Below are 21,475 nucleotides of genomic sequence, written 5' to 3'. Positions count from 1 at the left end.
ACAGCCCCTTTGCCCTGTGTGCAGTGGCTGCAGCTGGAAGTGGAGCACAGAAGAGGCTGAGAGAACTTCCTGAGCTGCTGAAGCTGCTGCCAGGGCTGGGTTTGGCTGCACTGCTGGGTGTTCACTGTCCTGCTGGGGCAGCCCAAAACTGCCCTGTGGCTTCCTGCTCTGCTCTGCTCTTCCCCAGTGCTCTCCACGGTTGGCCAAGTCTCTTTTCCTTGTCCTGGCCCTGTCCTTGCCCCAGTGTGGCTGGGAGTGTTCCCTGCTCGCCCAGGGCAGTGCTCTTGGCTCAGCCCTGCGTGTGAGAGCTTTCCAAGTGGAAAACAAGAGTTTGAGACAGACAGGAAAGGGAGGGGCTCTGCTTATGTGCCATTAATTGCTTTAAGATGTTCTGGAGCTGGCTATTCTGGATTTGGATGCTAAATATAAAACTGATACTACATAAATAAATGATGAAATACAAGTGACATCTGAAAAGCACTTTGGGATGTTCCAGTTAAGAACCTAAATAAATAACATGTATTATTGTTGTTGTAATTACTATTTTCCTTATTTAGCACGCCTGTGCTTACAGAATGCTTTGAGAAGTCCTATCTGGCAGAAATTCAGCTGTCCCATAGAAACCAGTACCTTTTTGCCAATTTCTATTAGCTCTATTATTTTTGAAGGAGAAAATCAAAGCTGTGACGTGTTTGCACATCTCTCATGCTCTGCAGCAGGTGCTCAGCTGGATGCAGGTGCAGTTTGGCTGACATAGACCTACCCTGATCCCTCCCTCTGCTCCTCAAGAAGGGCTGGGTTTGGGCCAGGATGTACCTATGCAGGAGGGACTCACAGGACTTCAGGTGCTGTGGCTGGGGGCTGGAGACTGTGGCAGTGTCACTGTCACACAGAAGCACTTGGTGATCCTGAGGAAGATCAGGCACAGGGGACAAGAGTACTGAAGGCAATCTCAGGTGCTTGCCCTAATGCACTGCCCTGTGCATTAGGTGTGTTCTCAAGCCAGACATGGCTCATGTCCCCAGCTGCCACTTGCCAGTGCTTTTCCTGCTGCCTCTGCACTTGTTCAAGGCATCATTTTCAGAGGTGGTGTGTGAAGTGCAGCTGGGCTGGATTGGCAGTGCTGCCTCCTGGGATGGGCCACTCACACTTGGGCTGTGAACTCTCCCTGCTTCATTGCAATGCAGCTGTTTTCTGAGGGCTGTTTGCTTAAGTGATTATGCAAGAATCTCAAGCTTTCAGGGAAAAAAGTGTTCCTGCCCCTTGTGGCTGCAGAACTCTGCTTCAGAATGGGATCTGCTAAAGGCTGTGAGCTGTGGAATTCACTTCTGAGTAAGTGGAAGGAAGAGTCATATGCTGATTATTCTGGCTTCCTGTAATTTCTAAACCAATTTGAAGACACTTCAAGGCCTGAATTCCTTTTATTTGACAGGCCTAATAATGACAGGTAAATGTTTTCATGTCTACACTGACATCAACTTTTTGACTGTTTCTTCAAGCCTTCCCCAAGCTGGTGTCTTACACCAATACAGTGTCGCTCTCAGGGACAGCACTGTGGCTTTTTTACTGGAGAGTGGGCACTGAAAAAAGAGACATCCACCTTACAGAATACCCAGAACCAGCTTCTGGTGCCATGCAGGGCTGTGGATGCAGGAGAGGAGAGGTGTGGGTCGGTGAAGTGCTTTTGCACAGAGCTTGGGCGGGGTGGAGGGAAGCGCAGGAGAGGGGGCTGACTCTCACTCCGAGCTCTGGATGGAAAGAGTGACTCATTGCCACTGCAGATGTTTTCTTGTGGGGTGCCAGGACTGTGCACTCATCATCCCCTTCCCCATAACATGGCTTTTTATTTCTCTGAGTTCCTGTAAGGTGCAGCCATCTCTGTGCAATAGAGAGAAGCACAGCAGCCTGTGCTGCTGGCCCTGCTGCAGTGTGGCACAGCCTGGATACACACTCAGAACTCCTGGATGGAGATGGGACTGTGGGGCCTCTGCCCCTGGCTAATGAACCCCTTAGCAGTGATGTGTTGCTGTTTAGGAGGTTGCTCTCCTGCTGCCCATGGAGGGCTGTGCAGAGCCTTGCTCTGAGCTGTGCCTGCACCTGATCACTCCCTGGCAGGCTCCTTCTCCTCACCAATTCCTTCTTCCCTTCCTGGTTGCCCCTGGGGCTGCTCTCCTGTCTGCAGTGCACACCTTCTCTGCCAGCCCCTCTTGGCCCTCTCCTGCCTCTCACAGCTGCACAGCCCAACCTTTGCACAGTTCTTGCTTCCCATGATGTGCCCCCTGCACAGATCCATCCCCAGATGGGTAAAACCCCCATCCCCCAGTCTGCCCTCTCCTACACCACCTTGGGCCAGCTCCTGAGACCCTTCCCTCTCCATGCTTCCCCTTCTTCTCCTCCTTCTGGTGAGGTTTTCCTCCCTTGCCTCACAAGATGCTCTGTGTGTTTGCATGCCCACCTTACAGCCCATCCATCCCTCTCACCTGTCCCAGGTGCAGCTGTGGTGTCTCAGTGTTTTGGTGTCTTCAGCAGAGCCAGGATTCCTGTCTGCTCATTTTTCTTGTGTTTTTAAACTTCTTTCTGACCAGTGTGAAAATACTTTTGGCCTGCTTGTACCCAGCTTTATCAACTGTTTTTCATCCTTGAAGTTTTACCATTGTGCATCTGCTACATCCAGCTGAGTGCAGGGTTTGCAGCAGGCTCGTGGACACAAGCTCTCCATCACCTGCTGAGAGCTGCCTCGTTGCCTCCCTGCTGATTTCTTCCCAAAATGTGGCTCTGCTGAGAAGCCCACGGAGCTCTTGGCATCAGCAGGGTTGCAGTGTTGTGGCTCCTGCCATCTGTGCTGACTCACACTGTCTCCCTGCTTGTCCTTCCTCCCTGATCTCTGTTCCCACCTCTTCCCTTCTGGAGTTTTGAATGCAAAGTCATTGGGGCACAGACTTTATTCTGGCTTTGCAGAGGTTTGTGGCATTTCCATAAACACTGCATGGCCAAGCCCAGAGTTTATGGGTTTTCATTATTCTTTCTTATGCCCAGCAGTCTGGAATGATGACATCTTTGTGAATCTGAGCTTTTGTAAGTTGAGCTCTGTAGCATTTCTGCAAGCTTGAGTGAGAGTGTGTAAATGGGATCAGATGGCAGCGCAGGAACTGGGGGTGGAAAAAGCAAGGAGTCACAAATGTGATACTAAAAAAAAAAAAAGCTCTTAAAGACCACACAATTTGAGTTTGCACTGACCTGATCTTTGAATCCCTGGTGGTGGAAAAGCTTTTCTGTGGATAGAAACTGCTCAATTCCATATGCCCATATGGTTTGCCAAGTGAGTTTGCTCAGTTCCCAGGCATCATTTGAATTCTCTCATGTGCAGTCAGGTTTCTTGAGCAAAATAAAAAAATGGGGATTTCTTCCTGCTGGTTTTGAGGTATCCTCACATTTCCAGATTGTGCATTGCAGTGAGGAGTGGTCCCTCTGCCCTGGAGTGTTGCCAGTGATGTGATTTTAGCTGTGACAGGTATTTCCCAAGGGTAGTTGTACACCTCCATTTTCCCCTCTTTTAGCTCTTAATTCTCCAAATTGACTTTTCCTCTCATTTTCTGTATATTTCACCTATCTGACCCTTTGGTATTTATTTTAAAATTCGGGCTTTTGTTGGCTTTCCATGTAAGTGATTACAGGGTTGCAACAGATGAGGCAAGAGATAGGCTGCAAGATGGTGGCTGAATTTTGGGGAACAGTTGCACACTATGAGATAATACAGTTATAGACACACACGTGATCTGTCCTCTTCCTCCTCCTCTCTTCAGCTGCTCTAAACAACCAGCACTTCTAAAACTCACCTCATTTGTGTCTCTTCTGCTTTGAAATGTGGATGCACACACTGGGCAGGGCTTCATGTCTGAGGATGTGAGAGAAAGTCACGTGCTGGGGCTGCTGAACCTGCAGGTTTTTCAGTGGAAGGCACAGAGGAAGCCTTGCAGGGCAGGGTGTGTGTGTTTGTCAGTGTTTGTCAGTGTTTGGTGGCCGTTGGGACCACGAGAAGTGAAAGTCAAGTGTGGTGCAGCCCCAGTGCTGGGCTTGGCTTCCTCTGTGTGCTGGCAGCTGCTGAGGGCTTGTGTCACTGCAAAGGGACCAGAAAACTGGTTACACTGGAGCCAGACCAGCCTGCTTTGTCATTTTCTTCTCTGGATATTGTTTTAAATGAAGCCTGAACTGATAGGACTGAAAATACAAAAGCTATCTCATAGTTTTTTGGCCGCTGCTTTAAAAAAATAAACGTTTTTCATTCTGTACATTCACATCACTTGGGTTGTGTCTGTTGTAATTCTGGGAGAAATGGGTCTCAGAAAAACATTAATCATATAAAACAACAAAGTGGGGTGTTTTTATGATATTCAAATGCAGAACACTGGAAGACAGGTGGCTGCTGATTTCAGGCACTGAAAGTTTAAAATAGAAATGTTCTTTCCTATAGTTCACAAGCTGTCATTGTGAGCCTTTGTTTATGAAGCAAATAAAAGGAATTTTATACCTTTTGCAAAATGGATGCAGAAAGGTGATAATTTCATCTGACTTAAGTATCCCCCTGGTTGTTAATGGATAGTTCCCTAGCCAGGGAATTGGGTTTTTCCTTTGCTCTCTCTGGTGTCTCAGGGAGGTTTGGGCTCGGGCTGGCAGAGGGCAGTGGGACAAGCAGGGCACTGAGGACCTAACTTGGGTTTTCCCCAGTGTGGGCTCTGTGCTTGGCCAAAGGCAGAGCCTTGTGCTGGTGTTTGTGGGCTTGTTTCTGTTGAAGCAATTCCTCTGCATTTCCTGTTGAAATGCCAGCCAGCTCCCTTGTGGTGGGGAGTCAATGCTCCAATAGCCAGGCTCTTGTTCTGCCTGTGCTGCTGTCCAAGGGAGCCTTGTGACCAGTGTGGATGGATGGGGCTCCAGCACAGCAGGCAGGAGCCTCTGCAGGGCTCCCAGAGTGCTGGGGCAGAGACAGGGAGAGGAAAGTGTGTTTTTGGGAACAGCCTGGTGTGTGGGGCTCGAACCTGAGGGTTTCCAAGAGGGATGAGTGGGTTTATCTGAGAGGGTGCACTGCTCTCACGTTATCTGTGTTTAAAATCATGCTTGTTTTTCTCTGAGATACTTGCCTGTTTTAATCCCAGCACAGTGAGCTGCAGTGCTTTGGGCTGGCTGCTGCTGCTGGGTGTCCTGGGGTGCAGCATCCCCAGGGAGCACAGGGAGGGCAGCTCAGCCCAGGCTGTCCCTGCTGTGCTCTCAGCTTCACAGTGCCGAGTCTGCCTGCCCTGGGTGAAGAGCTGTGTGTGCCACAGGGCAGATGCCTTTGGCAGAACTGCACGTTTTTCCTGCAGAAATGGATTGATTTTGTTACTGGACTGGCAGCATTTGTTTGTACTTGGGTATTGGCTTCCCCTGTGGAGGAATTTGTGGTTTCTAAGACTCTAATTACTTTAGTGTAATAGTTTTTCCTCTGCTTTTGTAATGGCTTTGGTGGGTGCCATCTGCTGTTGTGACAGTGCTGGGCAGTGTGATCTGAGCCCAGGGTGGTGTGGGGTGTACACTTCAACCTTCAGGAAAACTAAGACTTTGAAATCCCATTTTCAGCATTTAAATCTTTATCTCCAGCCTTTCTGGACTGATGGGAGTCTGTGGACTCAAAGGGTCAAAAGTGCAACAAATACTTGGGGTGGCTCCCTCCCTGCTCCACGGGTCTGTTTGCAGGGACACTGCCCCATGGGCAGCCTGCACAGTGTAGGATGGATGCAGGAGTTTGTTTCCTCAATGGCAGGCAGGAGCCTGGCCACATCCTTCCTTGAGCAGCTGCTCTGTGACAAACAGGTTGACCTACATCTTGTGGCTGTGCTTCAGAGACGTGTCTGTGGTTCTGTTGTGGCCTGGGGCAGCCGGGGTGGTGTGCTGGGTGTGAGCATGGCCAGTGACCTCTGAGCTGCAGGGAGTGGAGGGCTGCTGTGTGCTGAGACTGGGAATTTGCACACCTTGGGGAAGGGGAGCCCTAGGGGCTGTGTTTGTAGCAGCTCCAGAGGAGAAATGCCTGCTGGGTGCTGCAGAACCCTGCAGTGCACATCCCTGCATCCCTCGGGCATCAGATGTGTGTCACAGGGGCTGGCACTGCTTTGTCAGGCAGAGATCACAGCCTGCACCACACTTTTTTTCCAGTACCATTACATCCACCAGACTGGAAGGGTTGCAGAAAGTTTTAAGGATATTTTTTTTTTTAATGCTCTATGAGTTTTCAAACATCTCCTGTGAGGATCTGGGATCCTTTTGAGCTCTTACCCTTTAGCTGTCATTGAGTCCCATGAGGATGACTGCCAGGACTTTGTCTTGCTGGTCATCAGAGGCATCAGATCTAGAAAAGAAATGTCATCAAAGGCCCAACCTTCTAAAAGGACAGCTTTAGAAACACAGTCCTAGTTTCATGAGCATATTGCAAAATAAAAAAGGACCAAAAATACAGTGTGATTGGAAGGCCTGCATTCCCAAAGAGCTGTGGGAGGCTCATAGAGGGACTCAAATTTACTCTTGGAGCTGCTGCAGGGTGAGGTGAGAGGGGACCTGGTGTGAGTTCTTGGGGCATGGCACTGCTTTAACCCCCAAGGCTGCTGAGTTTTGCCAGGATTGCTGCAGGGCATTAGAGGCTGGCAGAGCTCTGTGCCTGCTCTCTGGGCCCCTGTGTCATGGGGAGGACAAGCTTTGGGGCCCAGACCTGCAAATGGATGTCCTGTTAATTCACATCAATTTGCAAAGCTTGGCAGACTTTCAGAAATGCACTGGTGATTAACCAAATTCAATTCAGCATTTAATGAGCATGAGACTGACTGAGAGTTCCTTTTCTCTGTCCACCTGTTGGGTTTTTCAGACTCCTGTTTTTCTGATGGACTCTTTCTTTTCTTATTAAGTCCCAGCACAGCTCAGATGTTGGATGCAGAAGCAAGAAGCTGTGTGTGTGCAGTGGGACTGGCAGCATTTGTCACTCCATTCCCAATCCCTGGTGGCTGGGCAGCAGCCCCTGGGTGCTCTGGCACCCAGCCTGGGCTCTGCTGACTGACCTTTGTCTTTCACTGGTAATCTGAGCAGTGTGAGGTTCCTTTCAGGACTGTGTGAGCACTGAAGCAAAGTTTTCAGAGAGTGATTAAGAAGGGAACTTTTTCAGATAACTGACCTAATTCATGCTGGATTTCTGCAGCATGGAAAGGAGACATTTTGAATGCAAAACTGTCTGAGGCAGGAGGTTTTTCATTAATGTATCCCAGATCCTCAGGAGCCAAAGGCACAGAACAAGCACAGGACCTTCAGCTAGGATTGGTTATGGAAGAGCAACGTTGACTTCCCTGCTCATCTCACATGTCACAGAAAATATTGAGTTGTTTGGCCTCTGGGTGGTGTGGCTGTTTATCCGTGGTGTTATACAATGCTGAGCTTTCAGTCTTCATTTGGGACTCATTCTTTTGAGCTGCAGGTTGTGCTGTGTTCAGCAAGAGGCCTTGTGTCAGTCTCATCTTTAACTCATCATGGTGATGAGTCCATGCCAGAAAAGCCATTTGACTGGAGGGTAATTTTGCTGCCCTTGGGGAGCATCTGATGTTCCTCTTCTGAGAGTGGAGAGCCCAAGCATGTTGTCCTGTAAGGATGTCATGTCCAGAGGCACATGGCAACACTCTCCCTGGCAGGGCCAAGCATCAGGATTTTGGTCAAGATTCAAAACAAGGCAAAGGTGATAAGAATTTGGTTCCTGTTTTATTGTGACCACTCCTATACAGACTCATTGGTTGGCTTTTGGTGTGAGGTTTGATTTTCACAGTGCAGTGCTGAGAGCTTGACTCTTGCTCATGAAAGCTGAAGTCAGGCTGGGCAGCTGAGATGGCATTTGCCTGCTTAGAAGTTGTGTTTTTCTCATTTTATTAAGTTCTGTTTTCTGGACTTGTCACACAGACAAAATTGGTGCAATAGGGAATGTAATGAAGCTCTCTTAATAGTTTTTGCTCGTGACTCCATGGATTTTTGGAGAAGTTCCTCTTGCTTCCCTGAAATGTGAATAAGAATAAAACTGGGCTCTAGCCTCTGGCTGTGTCTGGGGTGTGATTTATGGAGAGGGCTTTCCTATCTTTCCAGAGGGATGCTGTTCTTCCTTCCATGGGCTGAGATTCCTGCTTTGGCAGTTGTAGCAGCAGCCTTGCTCCCATCATTCCTAGGAGAGCACAGCTCTCCTCTGCTCCTCAAGCAAAACCAGCCCTGAGCTGAGCAGAGCCAGTGCAGGAGCCAGAGTTTCTTCCAAGCTGAGCTGGATGAGCTGTTCAAACATAAAGATGCTGGATCTTGCAGCTGTTAAAGCTATGGCCTGTCCAGGAGGCTTTCTTGCTCCATTAAGAAATTAGAGACTGTGCTGAGACAGAGCAGCACAGTGCTTTGTTTCTTCCCTTAGCTTATTACTTAGAACTTAACCCCTCATTTCCCTCTCTGCAGAACATGCTCATCAGTGGTTTAGGGCAGGTTGCCTGCAGCACAGCAGTATCAGAGTGCTGAATAGTGGGCAGTCCAGTGGGCACACAGTTTGAAATTAGGCACAAGATGTTAGTTACTGGTTATTTTAGATGTTACATATATGTAATTTTCTTCATCATCTGTTTTTCCTGCAGGAAAAAACGAAAGTGGTGGAGCCCTTGGACTATGAGAATGTGATCCTTCAGCGCAGAGTTCAGATCTACAGTGATCCCCTCCGGGACCTCCTGATATTTCCAATTGAAGATGTGTCTGTGAGTTTGCTCTGGCTGTTTCCCATGTTTGAGGCTCACTCATCTCCTGTCCTGCTTACCTTGGAAAATTTCCATCGCTAATCCATATGTTAATTTTGGCTGCATTACTGACACATAAACCCAAAATGACCCACTGGTGGTTTAGGCCCACCACATTTATTTAAAGTGAATGTCAAGCCCTGAAGATGGAGCTTGTGCTGGGAAGTGTTTTCCTTTCTCCTGCAGGTCTCGGTCATCAGCCGGCAGAGAAGGACTGTCCAGTCCACCGTGCCAGAAGATGCTCTGAAGAAAGCTCAGAGTCTCTTTGTCAAAGAGGTAGGGGCAAAGCCCATGTAACACCTGCCTTCAGCACTTCCTAGCCCTTGGACAAGATGCTCAGCTGTAGCTCCTGACCCACTGGATTGTGAATCACTTGGCTTTTCCTTTGTGGGGCACACTGCCCCACTCACAGGAGAGTTCTCTCAGGTGTCTCATGTGCAGTGGGTTTTGTACACAGCCAGGGTATGTGGCTTTGCACCACCTACCTGACAAGGAGGGGATCCACAGCCTCCCTGGAGCATCTGGAGTGCTGTGGGTTTGTTGTGAAGTGCTGCTCTCCAGGACCATTCCCTTCCAGTGCAGCAGAACAAAAAGCGATGCTCAGTGCTGGGTTAGACGTGCTGCGTTTCTGAGGACACAAAACTTTTGCTTTCTGGAAAACAGTCTCCTCCCAAATCTCTACTCCTTTTTTTAGAGCCTTGGAGTGATGTAAATACAAAGTCTGTAGCTGTATGGCAAGCCAGATGCTGTGTGATTTTTGTTTCTGTGCTGAAAAGGTTCCTTATGAAATTCTGCATTGCTGCATGAAACCAGTGAAGGAGCCTTGCCCACGCCCTTCCCTCTTGTGCTTACCTCACCCTGCAGTGTGTAACCTCTCAGACTGGTGCTGGGCTTTGTTTTGCTTGCTGTAGCTTTCTAAGAGCTGTATTGTTTTCCTTTCAGTGCATTAAAACCTACAGCTCTGACTGGTTCGTGGTAAACTACAAATATGAGGAATACTCAGGAGACTTTCGGATGTTGCCATGGTAAGTGTCGTGCTCCCTTGGAGTGCTGATGTGTGATCACAGGGCTTAGCAGGAGCACTCTGCCCTTTCCCTGATGGGGAAGGCATGTCACTGCAGGTGAGAGCCAGAGGTTTGTGTTGTCATTGCCCCTCAGCTCTGTCAGGAGATGCCCACAGTGCTGTGTGGGTCAGTGCTTCACATCCCACCCACCAGAGTGTGCACACCCCCTCCATTTGGGATGAGGACAGACTGCAGCCAGACCCATTGCAGAGTAAATAGTGTTGGCAGTGTCTGCCCATCCTAACCCAGGAGCCTCATTGTCCTGCTGGGCTGATGCTCCCAGTGTTCCCATGCCAGGCAGATTCTCCTTGTGCCCCTGGTACAGAGAGGGTGATGTGATATTGCTGCTGCTGGGGAGTTATGTGCTTGGAGATGCTGGGCTGTGCCAGTGCTTCCAGCTCCAGAGCTAATTGGGTTTTTCAGACAGGCTCATACATCTCAGATTTCTGCTGGATTGTTGTTTTCTCTGTGATGGCGCCTGCTCTGCTCTCACTGCTCACACTCTGGGCATGTCTGCACCCCTGTCCAGGCTGCTCATGTGCTGGAAGCTCATTAAATGCTTTTTCTTCTTAATTGGATGTAGTGGGTCTGTTCTGAGGGCCTCAAGGGGATGTGAAGCAGCATGGAGTCGTACTGTTGATCAAATAATGTTAAAATTTGTGAATAATCTTGTAGTGTGATCTTGCCTCTTTTTTGGTAAAGATGGAAGATAAACTGGAGTGCTCTCTCTTTGTTCCATAAATGCAAGTCAGCAAAAACTCTGCAGAATCCAAGAGCTAACAAGAGAAAGCTAATTACAGACTGCTTGTGCTTAATTTCCATGAAATACACTCAGAACTTAGTTTTCCCCAGCTGTAAGGAGCTGTAGGTCTCTTGAATTCTATCTTCTGTGCTCTGTAGCCTGCAGTTTGGCTGTTGCTTCTGGATCCAGCAGCAGCTGCTGGCTCATACAACCCTCATGTTCCATTCATTAAACATGAAAATGTGTTGTGATTTCAGCAAATCCTTTAGGCCAGACAAGATTCCAAGCCATGTGTTTGAAATTGATGAAGACTTTGAAAAGGATGAGGTAAGGAGAAGGTTGGTTTTTTGGTTTTTTTTAATGTATTCCTGTTAAAAGGCAGGAATACATAAAAAAGTTAATTTCACGAAACAAAGCCAGAATTCAGTTCCTAGGAGCAGTTTTCTGGTAAAATACTTTCTGCTGTGAAAATGAGATCAAAAGTGAGGCAGTGATTTATTTCAAAGTATGATGAGATAATCTCTTGGAGCCAAGGGTCTCCTAAGTTATCTGGAAGATTACTCATATTTCTCATGGCTTTTTTCCTTGAAGCAGAGTATCACAGGAGGAGGAAAAACAGGAAGCCAAGTAGTTACTAAGGAAAACTCTTCATGTCCAGAACTAAAACTGGGCAGTCTGTTTTTCAACTGCTGTGATTCTGGGCATCTTCTCTTAGAAAGGTTTGTGGTTTGCCACATAACCTGCAATTTTTCATCAGTCACTTTGCCCCACCATGCTGGCAGTGTGTCAGTCCTGCTCTCTGTGCTCTGTGCTGATGCTGGAGGTGTTGGCTTCCTCTGGAATTTGGAGATTTGCAGCCCTGGAGCTCCTCTGTGGGGGTGAGCTGGGACATCTCAGACCTGATGGTTATTTTGGATGTTTCCTGCCCATGCATATCTCTTTGCTACAGAAGGGATGGGCAGTGTTTTTCTGTGTCAAGTACCACATGGAGATTAATCCATGCATGTGGCATTAGGAGGTTTTTGTTTATGGGGGGAAGGGTTTAGCCTAGTTGTTTAAAATTCCCATGGCACCAATATGTTGCTGCTGAGGAGCTTACAGAGGAAAAGGGAATTTTGTTGCAGAGCTAAAGAACTGGAGAGGCTGTTTCATGCACAGGGTATGTCCCAGCACACCTCAGGTCTGGAGTGCACTGGCTTCTTTGTTAATGGAAATGTTTTGTCCAGTTTGACCTTAATATTTTTTTTGCTATGTTGTTGGTTTGCATTACATCAGTAACTTGAGGTGCTTCCTCTTAAAAAATATCTGCTCTGGGCTGGAGACATTGCTGTGCACTGTTATCAGCCTGCTTCAGAAAAAGCAAAAGGAAGAAAGTACACTATCAACATTTGGAGACCTTTCTTCTCCTGGCTAGTGTCCCAAATACTCAAACAAGAGAAGTTACTGAGGTTTGTTGTGGAAGAGGGTTCCAAGTGCTTTCACAGATGTTTTGACTTTTATATCTTTTGGCATGGCCATATCTAAAGGGTTCTGTTACAGTTTCCCAACAGAGCATTTGCATTAGAATTGTGTAATGGAAATTCAAGTAAAAGAAATCCCTTGATAAAAGAGGGTGAACCATTATAAAGGAGAAATCATGGGCTGTTTTACCCAGGGAAATAAAGTACCAGAAGATTTACTCAGGAAGTTAGGCATGAGGAGAGTGAAAGCCTGGGGCTGCCTCTGCTGCTGAGTCACTGGAAACCCCAGGGTGAGATTTTTTTCATCACTTTGGGCTCTCATTTCCCTCCTCAGTGGAGGTCATGCTTAGGTATGATTGGAGAACCATTCTTTCTTCCTGGGCCCATGGGACAGGAGCAGATGGAAACCCTGTCTGGTGTGCCAAGAGCAGCCTGGTTGGGTCACTTGGAACTTTGTGGTTTGATAAATGTGAAATCAGCCAGTTACATTTCAGTTATTTTACTGAGGTTTGGTGGTTTTTGATGAAATATAAAATGTCAGAATGACAGAAGGAAATGTCAGAATAAATTCAGAGTTCTGCATTTTGCAACTTCCTAAACAGACCATCTTGAAAATTTCCATCTTCCCCAAGTTTTGAAATGCTGCATAAGAGCCAACAGGCTCATTGCCAAATCACTGTGCAGCTCTATCAGAATAGTTGTAATATTTCTTTATTTCTTTTTTTTAAAGGTGACCCAATCTAGCCTGTTTTGCCTCTTTATTGGAAAGGAATATCCCTGATTTTTTTTTTTTTTTTTTTTTTTTTTTTTTTTTTTTTTTTTTTTTTTTTTTTGGTGATAGCACTGTATGCAGAGCTGTTCTTGTTACACAAACATTCTACATGTCACTGTATTGCTGTAGTTAAAATGGTATTGCTTTCCAGGATGGACAAATCCTTTTGTCCAAGGGGAATTCCCTGTGGGAAACAGTTTACCTGACCTCCTCTTTTTATCATTGCTTGCTGTCTTTCAGGATTCCTCTTCCCTGTGCTCACAGAAGGGTGGTGTGATAAAGCAGGGCTGGCTGCACAAAGCCAATGTCAACAGCACCATCACTGTTACCATGAAGGTGGGTTTGCTCCAGTCACTGATGCACAAGGCATGAGAGGGAGCTCAGGCCACATCTCCAAAGCTCCCAGGAGCTGGGTTGGGTTTGGATGGGCATCTGCCCCTCTTGTATCCCATGGTGGACTGGAAAACCCAGTCTGGCAGCAGTTTTTGACCCTCCCCAGCATGTGGGACTGATGCACATTGGACCATGACAGGCTAACCAGAAAGATGAAGCACATTCTAGTAAAGGATTGTTTTGTGGATGAGCAGCTGAGGCCCAGGAGAGAAAGGGAGCTGGGATAAGTGAAACAGCTGCCCTGCAAAGACAGCTTTCTGAATTGATAGTTTCCTTGCTGGTTGGAAACATGTAGAGAGGCCAGCTTTAAAATAAAATGATAAATCTTTGCTTTTAAAGCAGGGCTGATATTACTGAGATGTAGCAGTCATTACTGACCTAAAAGCAGCAGCTGCCTTGTCTCCTGTTCTCTGCTCTTCCTAATCCAGTGTGACATTGCTTAGACTGTGCAGAGATTTTTAATAGTTCCACCACAGGTTTTTGCTGTGGCAAAGGCCTGTCTGCTGTCCCACCATGCAGCTGCCTTGTCACAGCACAGAGAGATTGTTAGGGAGTTGTGCTCAGTGGTACAGCTGAGGAGTGAGGCTGATCTGTGAGGATATATTTAAAAAAATCTCAGAAAGCCTAACTGTTCCGAGGCTTGATTCTGTGCTTTCAGGAGAAGTGGAACAGGAATGTTCATAGGGATAATTTTAATTTGAGTTTTAAAATGAAGTCACTTGAAGATGATAGACAGAAAAGGATTTTCTGATCCTCTGCTTTTGCAAGCAATCTTAAAGCAACTTTTTTCCCTGAAACTGCTGGAGGCAGTATCATTGGTGCTCAGAGTAGTCAGTTGGGTCTGTTCTAGCCTGAGCCTCTGGTGGCATTGGTCTCAGTGCCCTGCACCTCAGACCTGCCTTTCAGAGACCTGCACTGGCTACAGTTCAGTTAATAAGATCCAGAGTCTCCAGTGAATTCTGATATCAAAGTGCTGAGGATCAGGAGCTGTTCTCTGAGCTGTGTCACCTCTAAGGCACATGTGAGCAAGCTGAGGACTTTGACCATCCTCAGCCCTCTCCCCACTTGGAGAGGCTGCTGTGATGTGTCCACCTGGTGACTCTGGGTCTTTGCTGAGCTCCTGGTGCCTCACACTGCTGAGTGTGTGCAGTGTGTTCTGTGCAGAGCTGAGCCACAGCAAACTCTCATTAGGCTCCAGCTGCCACCCTTTATTTCAGAGCATCCTTTCCTTTGCAGAGCTGCCCTGGCTTGGCTCAGCTGTCCCTGTCTGGTTTGCAGTGTGTTGGTGGCCTGCACTACACTACATCAGGATTGTCCTTCTGTCCTTTGCCCTTCCCCAGTTCTCCAGCCACCCCTCTGCAATCTCAGTGCTCACCGGCAGCACCTGCAGCCTGATCAGAGGGGATGTTCCCTCTGCTCACAGGCTTATAGTATTAATTTCAAATGATCATCATCTTCTGACAATGATTTCTGACAGCAGTGCTTGCACAGGGGGAAGATCACAGGAATAGTTTTTGCTGTTTGATTCTGCATTTGCTTTTGAACAGAGTTCAGCAAAGGCAAACTGTTTAGCATGAAATCCCATAACCACAAGAGATATCAACCCTGTAGTATCTAGAGAGAGATCTGTCATGGGTTTCTGTAGCATCCACTGCCAGCATTCCTGAGATTGCTTCAGTGAAGTGCTAAATCAGTGTTTGGGCTGGATTAATGCTTCACATCCTTAGCTTTCCATTATCTTAATGCTCTGTTGAGCTAAAGGTTTAGTTAAATCTTATAAAACTTAAAGTTCAGCAATCTGTGGAGCATCGCTACAGCTCATTAGTCACCCAAATGATGCCAGAGGTTGCCTCTCAGAAGGGATGGTTACAGTTCAGGGCACAATGCTCCATCCCAGGTCTTTGCAAGTGAGAGGGTTTGCTGAGCATGTGCTAGTGTCAGTAATGATAGAACCAGGAAATTACTTGTAATCTCCCATGTGGGATGAAAAATTCTGTGTTTATTCATAGATCTTCCAGGTGGACAGAACAGTAGAAATACTTGCAGTGCTGCTTGGCCTGGTGTCCTTCATGGTTCTCCTAACACAGATACCCAGCAGCTGTGAAATGCACCCTGCCCCTTACAGCATATGGTGCTACCACAATTCCTGCCAAAATCTTCTCCTGAGTTATAGTCCAGTAGCTTTTGGCTGACAAGCATGAAGGAAGATGTTCTGAGATATTGGAGAGCTTTTTTTTCCTTCATGGAAAGCAATAGTACAAACACAGGAACACTTCTCCCAAGATTACTGGTTCTTGATGTAAGAATTGGACACTAACCCAAAGGCAGTTCATGAAAATAGATTTGTATAAAAAAACCCCAAACCCAAAGCCACAAGAAACCAAAGCAGTTGAATGGATTGCATTGTCCCTTGGCTTGCATTTGAGAGCTAGGAATTTCCACATGTCTGTTCCTAAGTCTTCCAGACAATTGCTTTGTAATCCTAACTGAGGTCTGTATGGAAAAGGCTCTGGAAATACCTGCTCTAGGGTGGGATGGATCTTCAAGTAGTGTGCTGATCTGAATTTACTGTGCAGCATTACTGTGTAAAGATAAATGAGGCTGGAGCCAGCTGAGAGATGAGCTCTCTAAAGCCCTGGGGCATTGCTTTAGATGGCCAAACTTACAATAACAACAAGGGCATTAAAATTAAAGAAGCTGATGGAAATCTCTCTTTGTAGAAGCAAACCATATTCAAATGGGTGAATCTGCAACACTCCAGGGTCAGCAGTGTTTCATGTTACAGTATTTTCTCAATAGCAGGGAGGGCAGATATGGAAACCATGGCCCTGGTTTGTGATGTACAACACAGTGAATACTTGCCTGAACAAGAATTTGTATTTTTGCAGGTATTCAAGAGGAGGTATTTTTACTTGTCACAGCTCACAGATGGCTCCTATATTCTGAATTCTTACAAAGATGAGAAAATTTCAAAAGAATCCAAAGGCTGCATTTTCTTGGATGCTTGCAATGATGTGGTGCAGGTAGGTGTCCTTTCTGTGTGGCTCTACATGGACTTAGGGGTTGCTGGCTCTGAGACAGGCCTGAAGGCATGGAATTGCAAACTAACCCAAAGCTGGTCAGCTAAGCTGATCAATAGGCCAGTAAGTAAATGATATTGCTTTATCTGGAACACCTTCCTCCTCTAATTGCTGCTTGCACCAGCTTCTTGTTTCTTAAGCTGTATCTTGATAAGTCCATACCAGCATGCAGTCCTTTGGAATTTAGGACCTGCTCAGTGCTCATAAGGTTTTAGGAGCAGGTCTAAATCCTGGGTTTGCTTATCCTAGTTGTTCTAGAGTGAAGTGCAGCAGTGGATTGCTGCTCTGCCTTCTGCCCTTGCTGTCTCTGCAGAAGCTTCAAGCACTGAGTGTGGTGCAGGGCAGCTTAAATTACCCCAGTGGTTTGCTTCAGCATGGATGAGTCAGAGCTGTGAGTTCCCATTTATCTTTCTGAGCACAGTAAAAGCAGTAATGCACACACCTCAGTGATGGATGGGATGTACTTCCCAAGTTGCATCAGATTTGCCTTGGTTTCTGGTTGGAAAATGCTGTTAAAGGCCATCACAGCTCCAAAAAGCTGCATTGTACCACTTGTTTTTTTAAGATAGGTGTCTCTAAGCATCCCAGAGTGCAGCATTACTTACCATGCCAGACAAATCCAGTTCCTGGCTTCTCTGGGTAAATATTAGAGGTCTGATGACACAGAAGGAGCCTGTTCCTGCTCCTTGGTGCAATGTCTGTGCTTCAGTCTGGCTGTCCTTCACTCAGAGTAGGTGGCCATGGACCTGTGCACTGCTGCAGCCACGCAGCCCTCTGTGATTGCAGCTGGATTGCTGTGTCAGGGAGGGTGCCTGCCTTGTATTTTGTGGTGTTTCAGCTCAGGGTGGTTTCCAAGAGAGGAGCTGTGTGGCAGGTACTGTGCTGCTGTTGAGGACAGTGTGGTATAAATCTGCTGTTTGTTTGGTCAGTGCCCCAAGATGCGCCGCTATGCCTTTGAGCTGAAGACAATAGACAAGTACAGCCACTACCTTGCAGCTGAAACTGAGCAGGAGATGGAGGAATGGCTGGTAACTCTGAGGAAGATCATTCAGAGCAATACTGAGAGTTTGGTGCAAGAGAAGAAAGATGCTGTGGAATCTGTGCAAGGTCAGTTTGTAAACAAACACCTCCCTCCTGCCTCCCCCAGCAGGATACAAGCAGGGTGCCTGGAGACGTGTGTACTGTACTGCATTTAAAGCAAGAACTCTGGCTGACACACAGTATCATGCAAAGGGGCTTAGTATAACACAGATGATGTCTGAGGAATAAAAGTGGAGGGAAACATGACCCTTCTTCTGGATGGGAAATCCATGGCAAAGTTTCAGGGCTCCTGGAAAATTGGCTCTGTGCTGCAGTTCTGCTTTGGACAGACCTAGCAGGCTGTAATAGTACACTTTGATACTGGTAATGCATGGAAAAATCTTACTCCCAAGGAGTGGAAAAGTCTTTGTAAACTGTTTCTGTGCTATTGTTAGCAAATACTGCAGGATGCTTTCTGGCAGAGCAGTGCTCCTGCAGTTGTTTGGAACATCTGTTTCTTGTGTCCTTGCAGATGATGAATCAAGCACGCAGGGAAAGTCAGAGAACATCCTGGAGAGCCTGGAGAGAAGCATGCATCCAGAGCTGATGAAGGTACTGTGCTTGCAGGATCACTCCTCCCACTCACAGCTGCTTCTGTCCATAGAGGGTTTTCTATTTTCTGTGTCTCCAGCTCTGGGGGAGCTGGGCAGGCACCAGGTCCTGGTGGGGTCTCTGTTATCCCACCTGTCTGTCCCATGGATAGAGCCCCATGGTTTGAGGCTGTGTGTTTCTCACCCCCAGGTGTGGTTGCCTGCTTCTGCCTTTTTCCTTCAGCACAGCCACATCTCTGCACTGTCCTTGCACCATGTCAGTGCTTTGCATCAGCTGATGCATCACAAAGGCAACCTGAAAAATAATTATTTTGTTTTGACTCAGTTCTTCCCCAGTAACAAGTGTTTGCCTCTGTGGCCAGGCACTAATATCAATGCCTTCCTTTGTCCTAGTATGGAAGAGAAACAGATCAACTAAACAAACTGAGCAGGAATGATGGAAGACAAAACATCTTTTCTTTTGACCCAGAAGTCCAGGTAAACATTCCCACACTTGCCAGTGTGAGGTTTTGCTCACTGTGTCGTGCCTCCCTTGTCCCCTTGCATGGGCACAGAAGCAGAAGCAGCATGTTTTCCAGTGGAGAGCAGGAGTGCAGCCCATATTCCTGTCAGTGGGAGCAGAATGAGATGTCAGTGCTCAGACACAGGGGAGGGTTGCAGCACCCCCACTCAGGGGCCTCATCCAGCTTTGCTGCCTTTGTGTGATGCATCTTGATGTTGCTGGATTTCAAACCAGACTTTCTCTGGGGCTCTGAGAACTCCTCATGCTTGCAAGAAGAAGCAGTAGAGGAGGTGTTCCATGCATACCTGCAGTGCTGTGTGGGATCAGCACATCTGGAGCAGGGAGCAGTGGTGGCACAGGCCACAACAGGGATTTACAGGAAAACTCCCTCAGTCTTCAGGGAGTTTTCAAATATAGGGACAGACAAACTGAGAAAACACCCTGTGCTGGCCTGAGGCACTGGAGTAGGGGGTCATTGTTTATTGGCCTGTTTTCTTCTTGGCTTTGAATTTGAATTTCCTGCCAGGGTTCAGGTGTGAGATTTCAGTGGAATGAGCTGCAATTGCTAACAGAGTTTTAGAGAACTGTTCCAGGGTATGTCATTGTTTCTGGTTCTCTTTCTGGTTTGGCATGTTCACACCTGTAAAATAAAACATTCTGGTTTAACAAGGAAATGTAATTAGCCTTTAAAAAGTTTAGTTGTACAAAATGAGCTTTTCTCTTGGCAGTTCTTTAGAGTCTAACAGGAGGAAGATAAGCATCCAGGAGACTTTTTGGTTTCTTTTTTTTTTTTTTTTTTTTTTTTTTTTTTTTTTTTTTTTTGTAAGAGAAGCTCTGAGGAGCTTCCTATATTCTAGTCAGATAATAAAAATGGAAATATTACTCAGTGTGGAGCATCTAAGACAACTTCTTTTACCCAACCAAATGGTTAGGCTGAATTCATTGTCATCTTTCTATACCCAGTCAGTGCTGGTACCTGCACACTTGTATGCCTGGTGCTAAACAAACTGGGAGCAGGAACATATAAATGCAATGAACTGTCCTGATGAAAAGAAAAGAAGGGAAACAAAAATACCTGCTGGTATTTAGGGGTATTTAGGTAGCTGTGTCTCCAGTGCCCAGCACAATGGGTGTGTTGAAGGCTGAGGGTCTTTGGCTGCAAGTGTGCCTGCTCTTTGAGGAGGGTGGATGTGGAGGCACAGACCAGGTGTGGGTGTTCTGGGTAAGGAGGGAGGTGACATATATATATATATATAGATGTATATATATAGATGTATATATATAGATGTATATGTATATTTATGTGTGTGTGTGTATGTATGTAATGATAATATATATAATAATGTATATATAATAATTTTATTTATATTTATATATATATATATTCTATGTATAGTATATATAATATATAATGATAATTGAGCCTGTTTGGATTTCCCAGCCAGACACTCTTTGCTATTTCTACCCATCCCAGTTGCTGCTGTGCTGCTGGACATGCCTTCCACTTTGAAATGTTGTTCACAATCCCCATGTGCCTTCTCTCTGTTTCAAGCACAGGGGCCATCTCTAACCCAGTCACACCTCCATGGTGGAAGATACTTTTCTGATTATAACATTGTCTTGTGTTCTGCTTTCTTCCCCAAGCTATAAGTGGTGTTTGGGAAGATCCCCTGGGTTACAGCAAAGCAGGAAGGAACTGAAATAATTCTGAGGTTTAGTTTGCTGTGCTCTACAAAATTGGTTGCTAAAAATTGATGCATACCCATGGATTCATGTCTTGGATACCTCTGTGTAACATTATCAAATAGCACTCATTTGTGAATGTCTTGTACCTTTTGGGCCACTTAAAAAAAACTGATAAAGACAGTATTGGCAGTAATGTGATCCCTTAACATTATTCAGGGGTTGTTTTCTTTTTTAATGAGACCAGGTTTGTTTGTTTGCTGTCTAGAGACTCGATTTCTCAGGGATTGAGCCAGATGTGAAGCCTTTTGAAGAGAAGTGCAGCAGGCGCTTTGTGGTTTGCTGCCAGGACTTCTCCCTCAACCTCCTGGCCCAGCTGAGTGACAGGGCAGAAGAAGGACCCACCAACGTAAGGGGAGCTCCAGCATGTCCTGCTTTGTCTTTTTTCCTATCACCAGCAAGAAAATACCTTGGCAAATTAATCTGTGTGGTTAAAACAATGCCATTTTGCCATGAGCACCAGTGGGACCTGGGCCAGTGGTGACTGCTGGCCCAGAGTCATTGCAGGATTGGTTTGCCTTGGAATTTTGGTGTTCCAAAAATGTGTTTGGGGACAGGCTCTGTGCTGACATGCCTCAGCCTGCCAGAAACTGAGACTGCTGGGAAACATGTGGTTCAGGGCCACAGGGAGTGGGGAGTGTGTGTCTGTGAAAGTCCTGTAGGTACAGGATTAAGCTCCATCTCTGAATCACTCATGGCTGTGTTTTATTTCATTTCCCTTAATGGCAAGGGATTTCCCTGTTCTGGAACCTTCTGATTCCCAGCCTAACTCTATTCACAGCTACTTTACTATATGCATTTGTTATTGTGCCAAAGTTGTGACTTGGCCAAAAAACTCTTGTATTTTCTGAGCCTCTGATGTCTGTAGACAGCTGTCACATCTCACCTTGGCCTTTGCTCTGCTGGGCTGAACACACCAGTCTCCTCCAGTCTTTCCTCCCAAAACAAATCCCTGCTGTCACATCCTGTGCTTGCTCTGGCTGGAGTCAGCCCATTCTGCAGGGGTGCAGAGCAGCAGGGGGGGCAGAGGCACCAGCACTGCCCCATCTCTGCTGATGCAGCCCTGTCTGATGCCTGGTAGAATCACAAAGGCTTTTTTGTGATGTTTTCATATTGGCAGCTCTGAGACACAACTCCAGGTTCAGTAATTCCCAGCAGATGAATGCATTGCTAATAGCAAAGATTCTTGTTATCCCTCCTCAATCAGGTCCAGAGTGAGACTTAATCAGCACATTTTCAGCATTGATGTAATGCCTCCAAGTCATGCTG

The 21,475-nt window shown here is 46.6% G+C and overlaps 1 protein-coding gene across 2 annotated transcripts in view; it reads left to right on the top strand.

Annotated features, from left to right (window-relative positions):
• DOCK11 (dedicator of cytokinesis 11) overlaps positions 1–21,475 on the top strand; it is an 80,877-nt gene that overhangs the window by 7,534 nt on the left and 51,868 nt on the right. For both annotated transcript variants that reach the window (XM_056491241.1, XM_056491242.1), the window contains exons 2-11: positions 8,664–8,780; positions 9,006–9,095; positions 9,762–9,844; positions 10,883–10,952; positions 13,098–13,193; positions 16,139–16,273; positions 17,260–17,437; positions 17,883–17,962; positions 18,355–18,438; positions 20,415–20,555. In XM_056491241.1, the coding sequence (XP_056347216.1) occupies positions 8,664–8,780; positions 9,006–9,095; positions 9,762–9,844; positions 10,883–10,952; positions 13,098–13,193; positions 16,139–16,273; positions 17,260–17,437; positions 17,883–17,962; positions 18,355–18,438; positions 20,415–20,555 (1,074 nt within the window). The remainder of the gene's footprint in view (positions 1–8,663; positions 8,781–9,005; positions 9,096–9,761; positions 9,845–10,882; positions 10,953–13,097; positions 13,194–16,138; positions 16,274–17,259; positions 17,438–17,882; positions 17,963–18,354; positions 18,439–20,414; positions 20,556–21,475) is intronic.

The sequence above is a fragment of the Oenanthe melanoleuca genome, chromosome 4A (assembly GCF_029582105.1).
Source record: "Oenanthe melanoleuca isolate GR-GAL-2019-014 chromosome 4A, OMel1.0, whole genome shotgun sequence".
Lineage (NCBI taxonomy): Eukaryota > Metazoa > Chordata > Aves > Passeriformes > Muscicapidae > Oenanthe > Oenanthe melanoleuca.
Note: the sequence above shows the minus strand (reverse complement) of the source record. Positions and strands in the feature narration are given on the sequence as shown.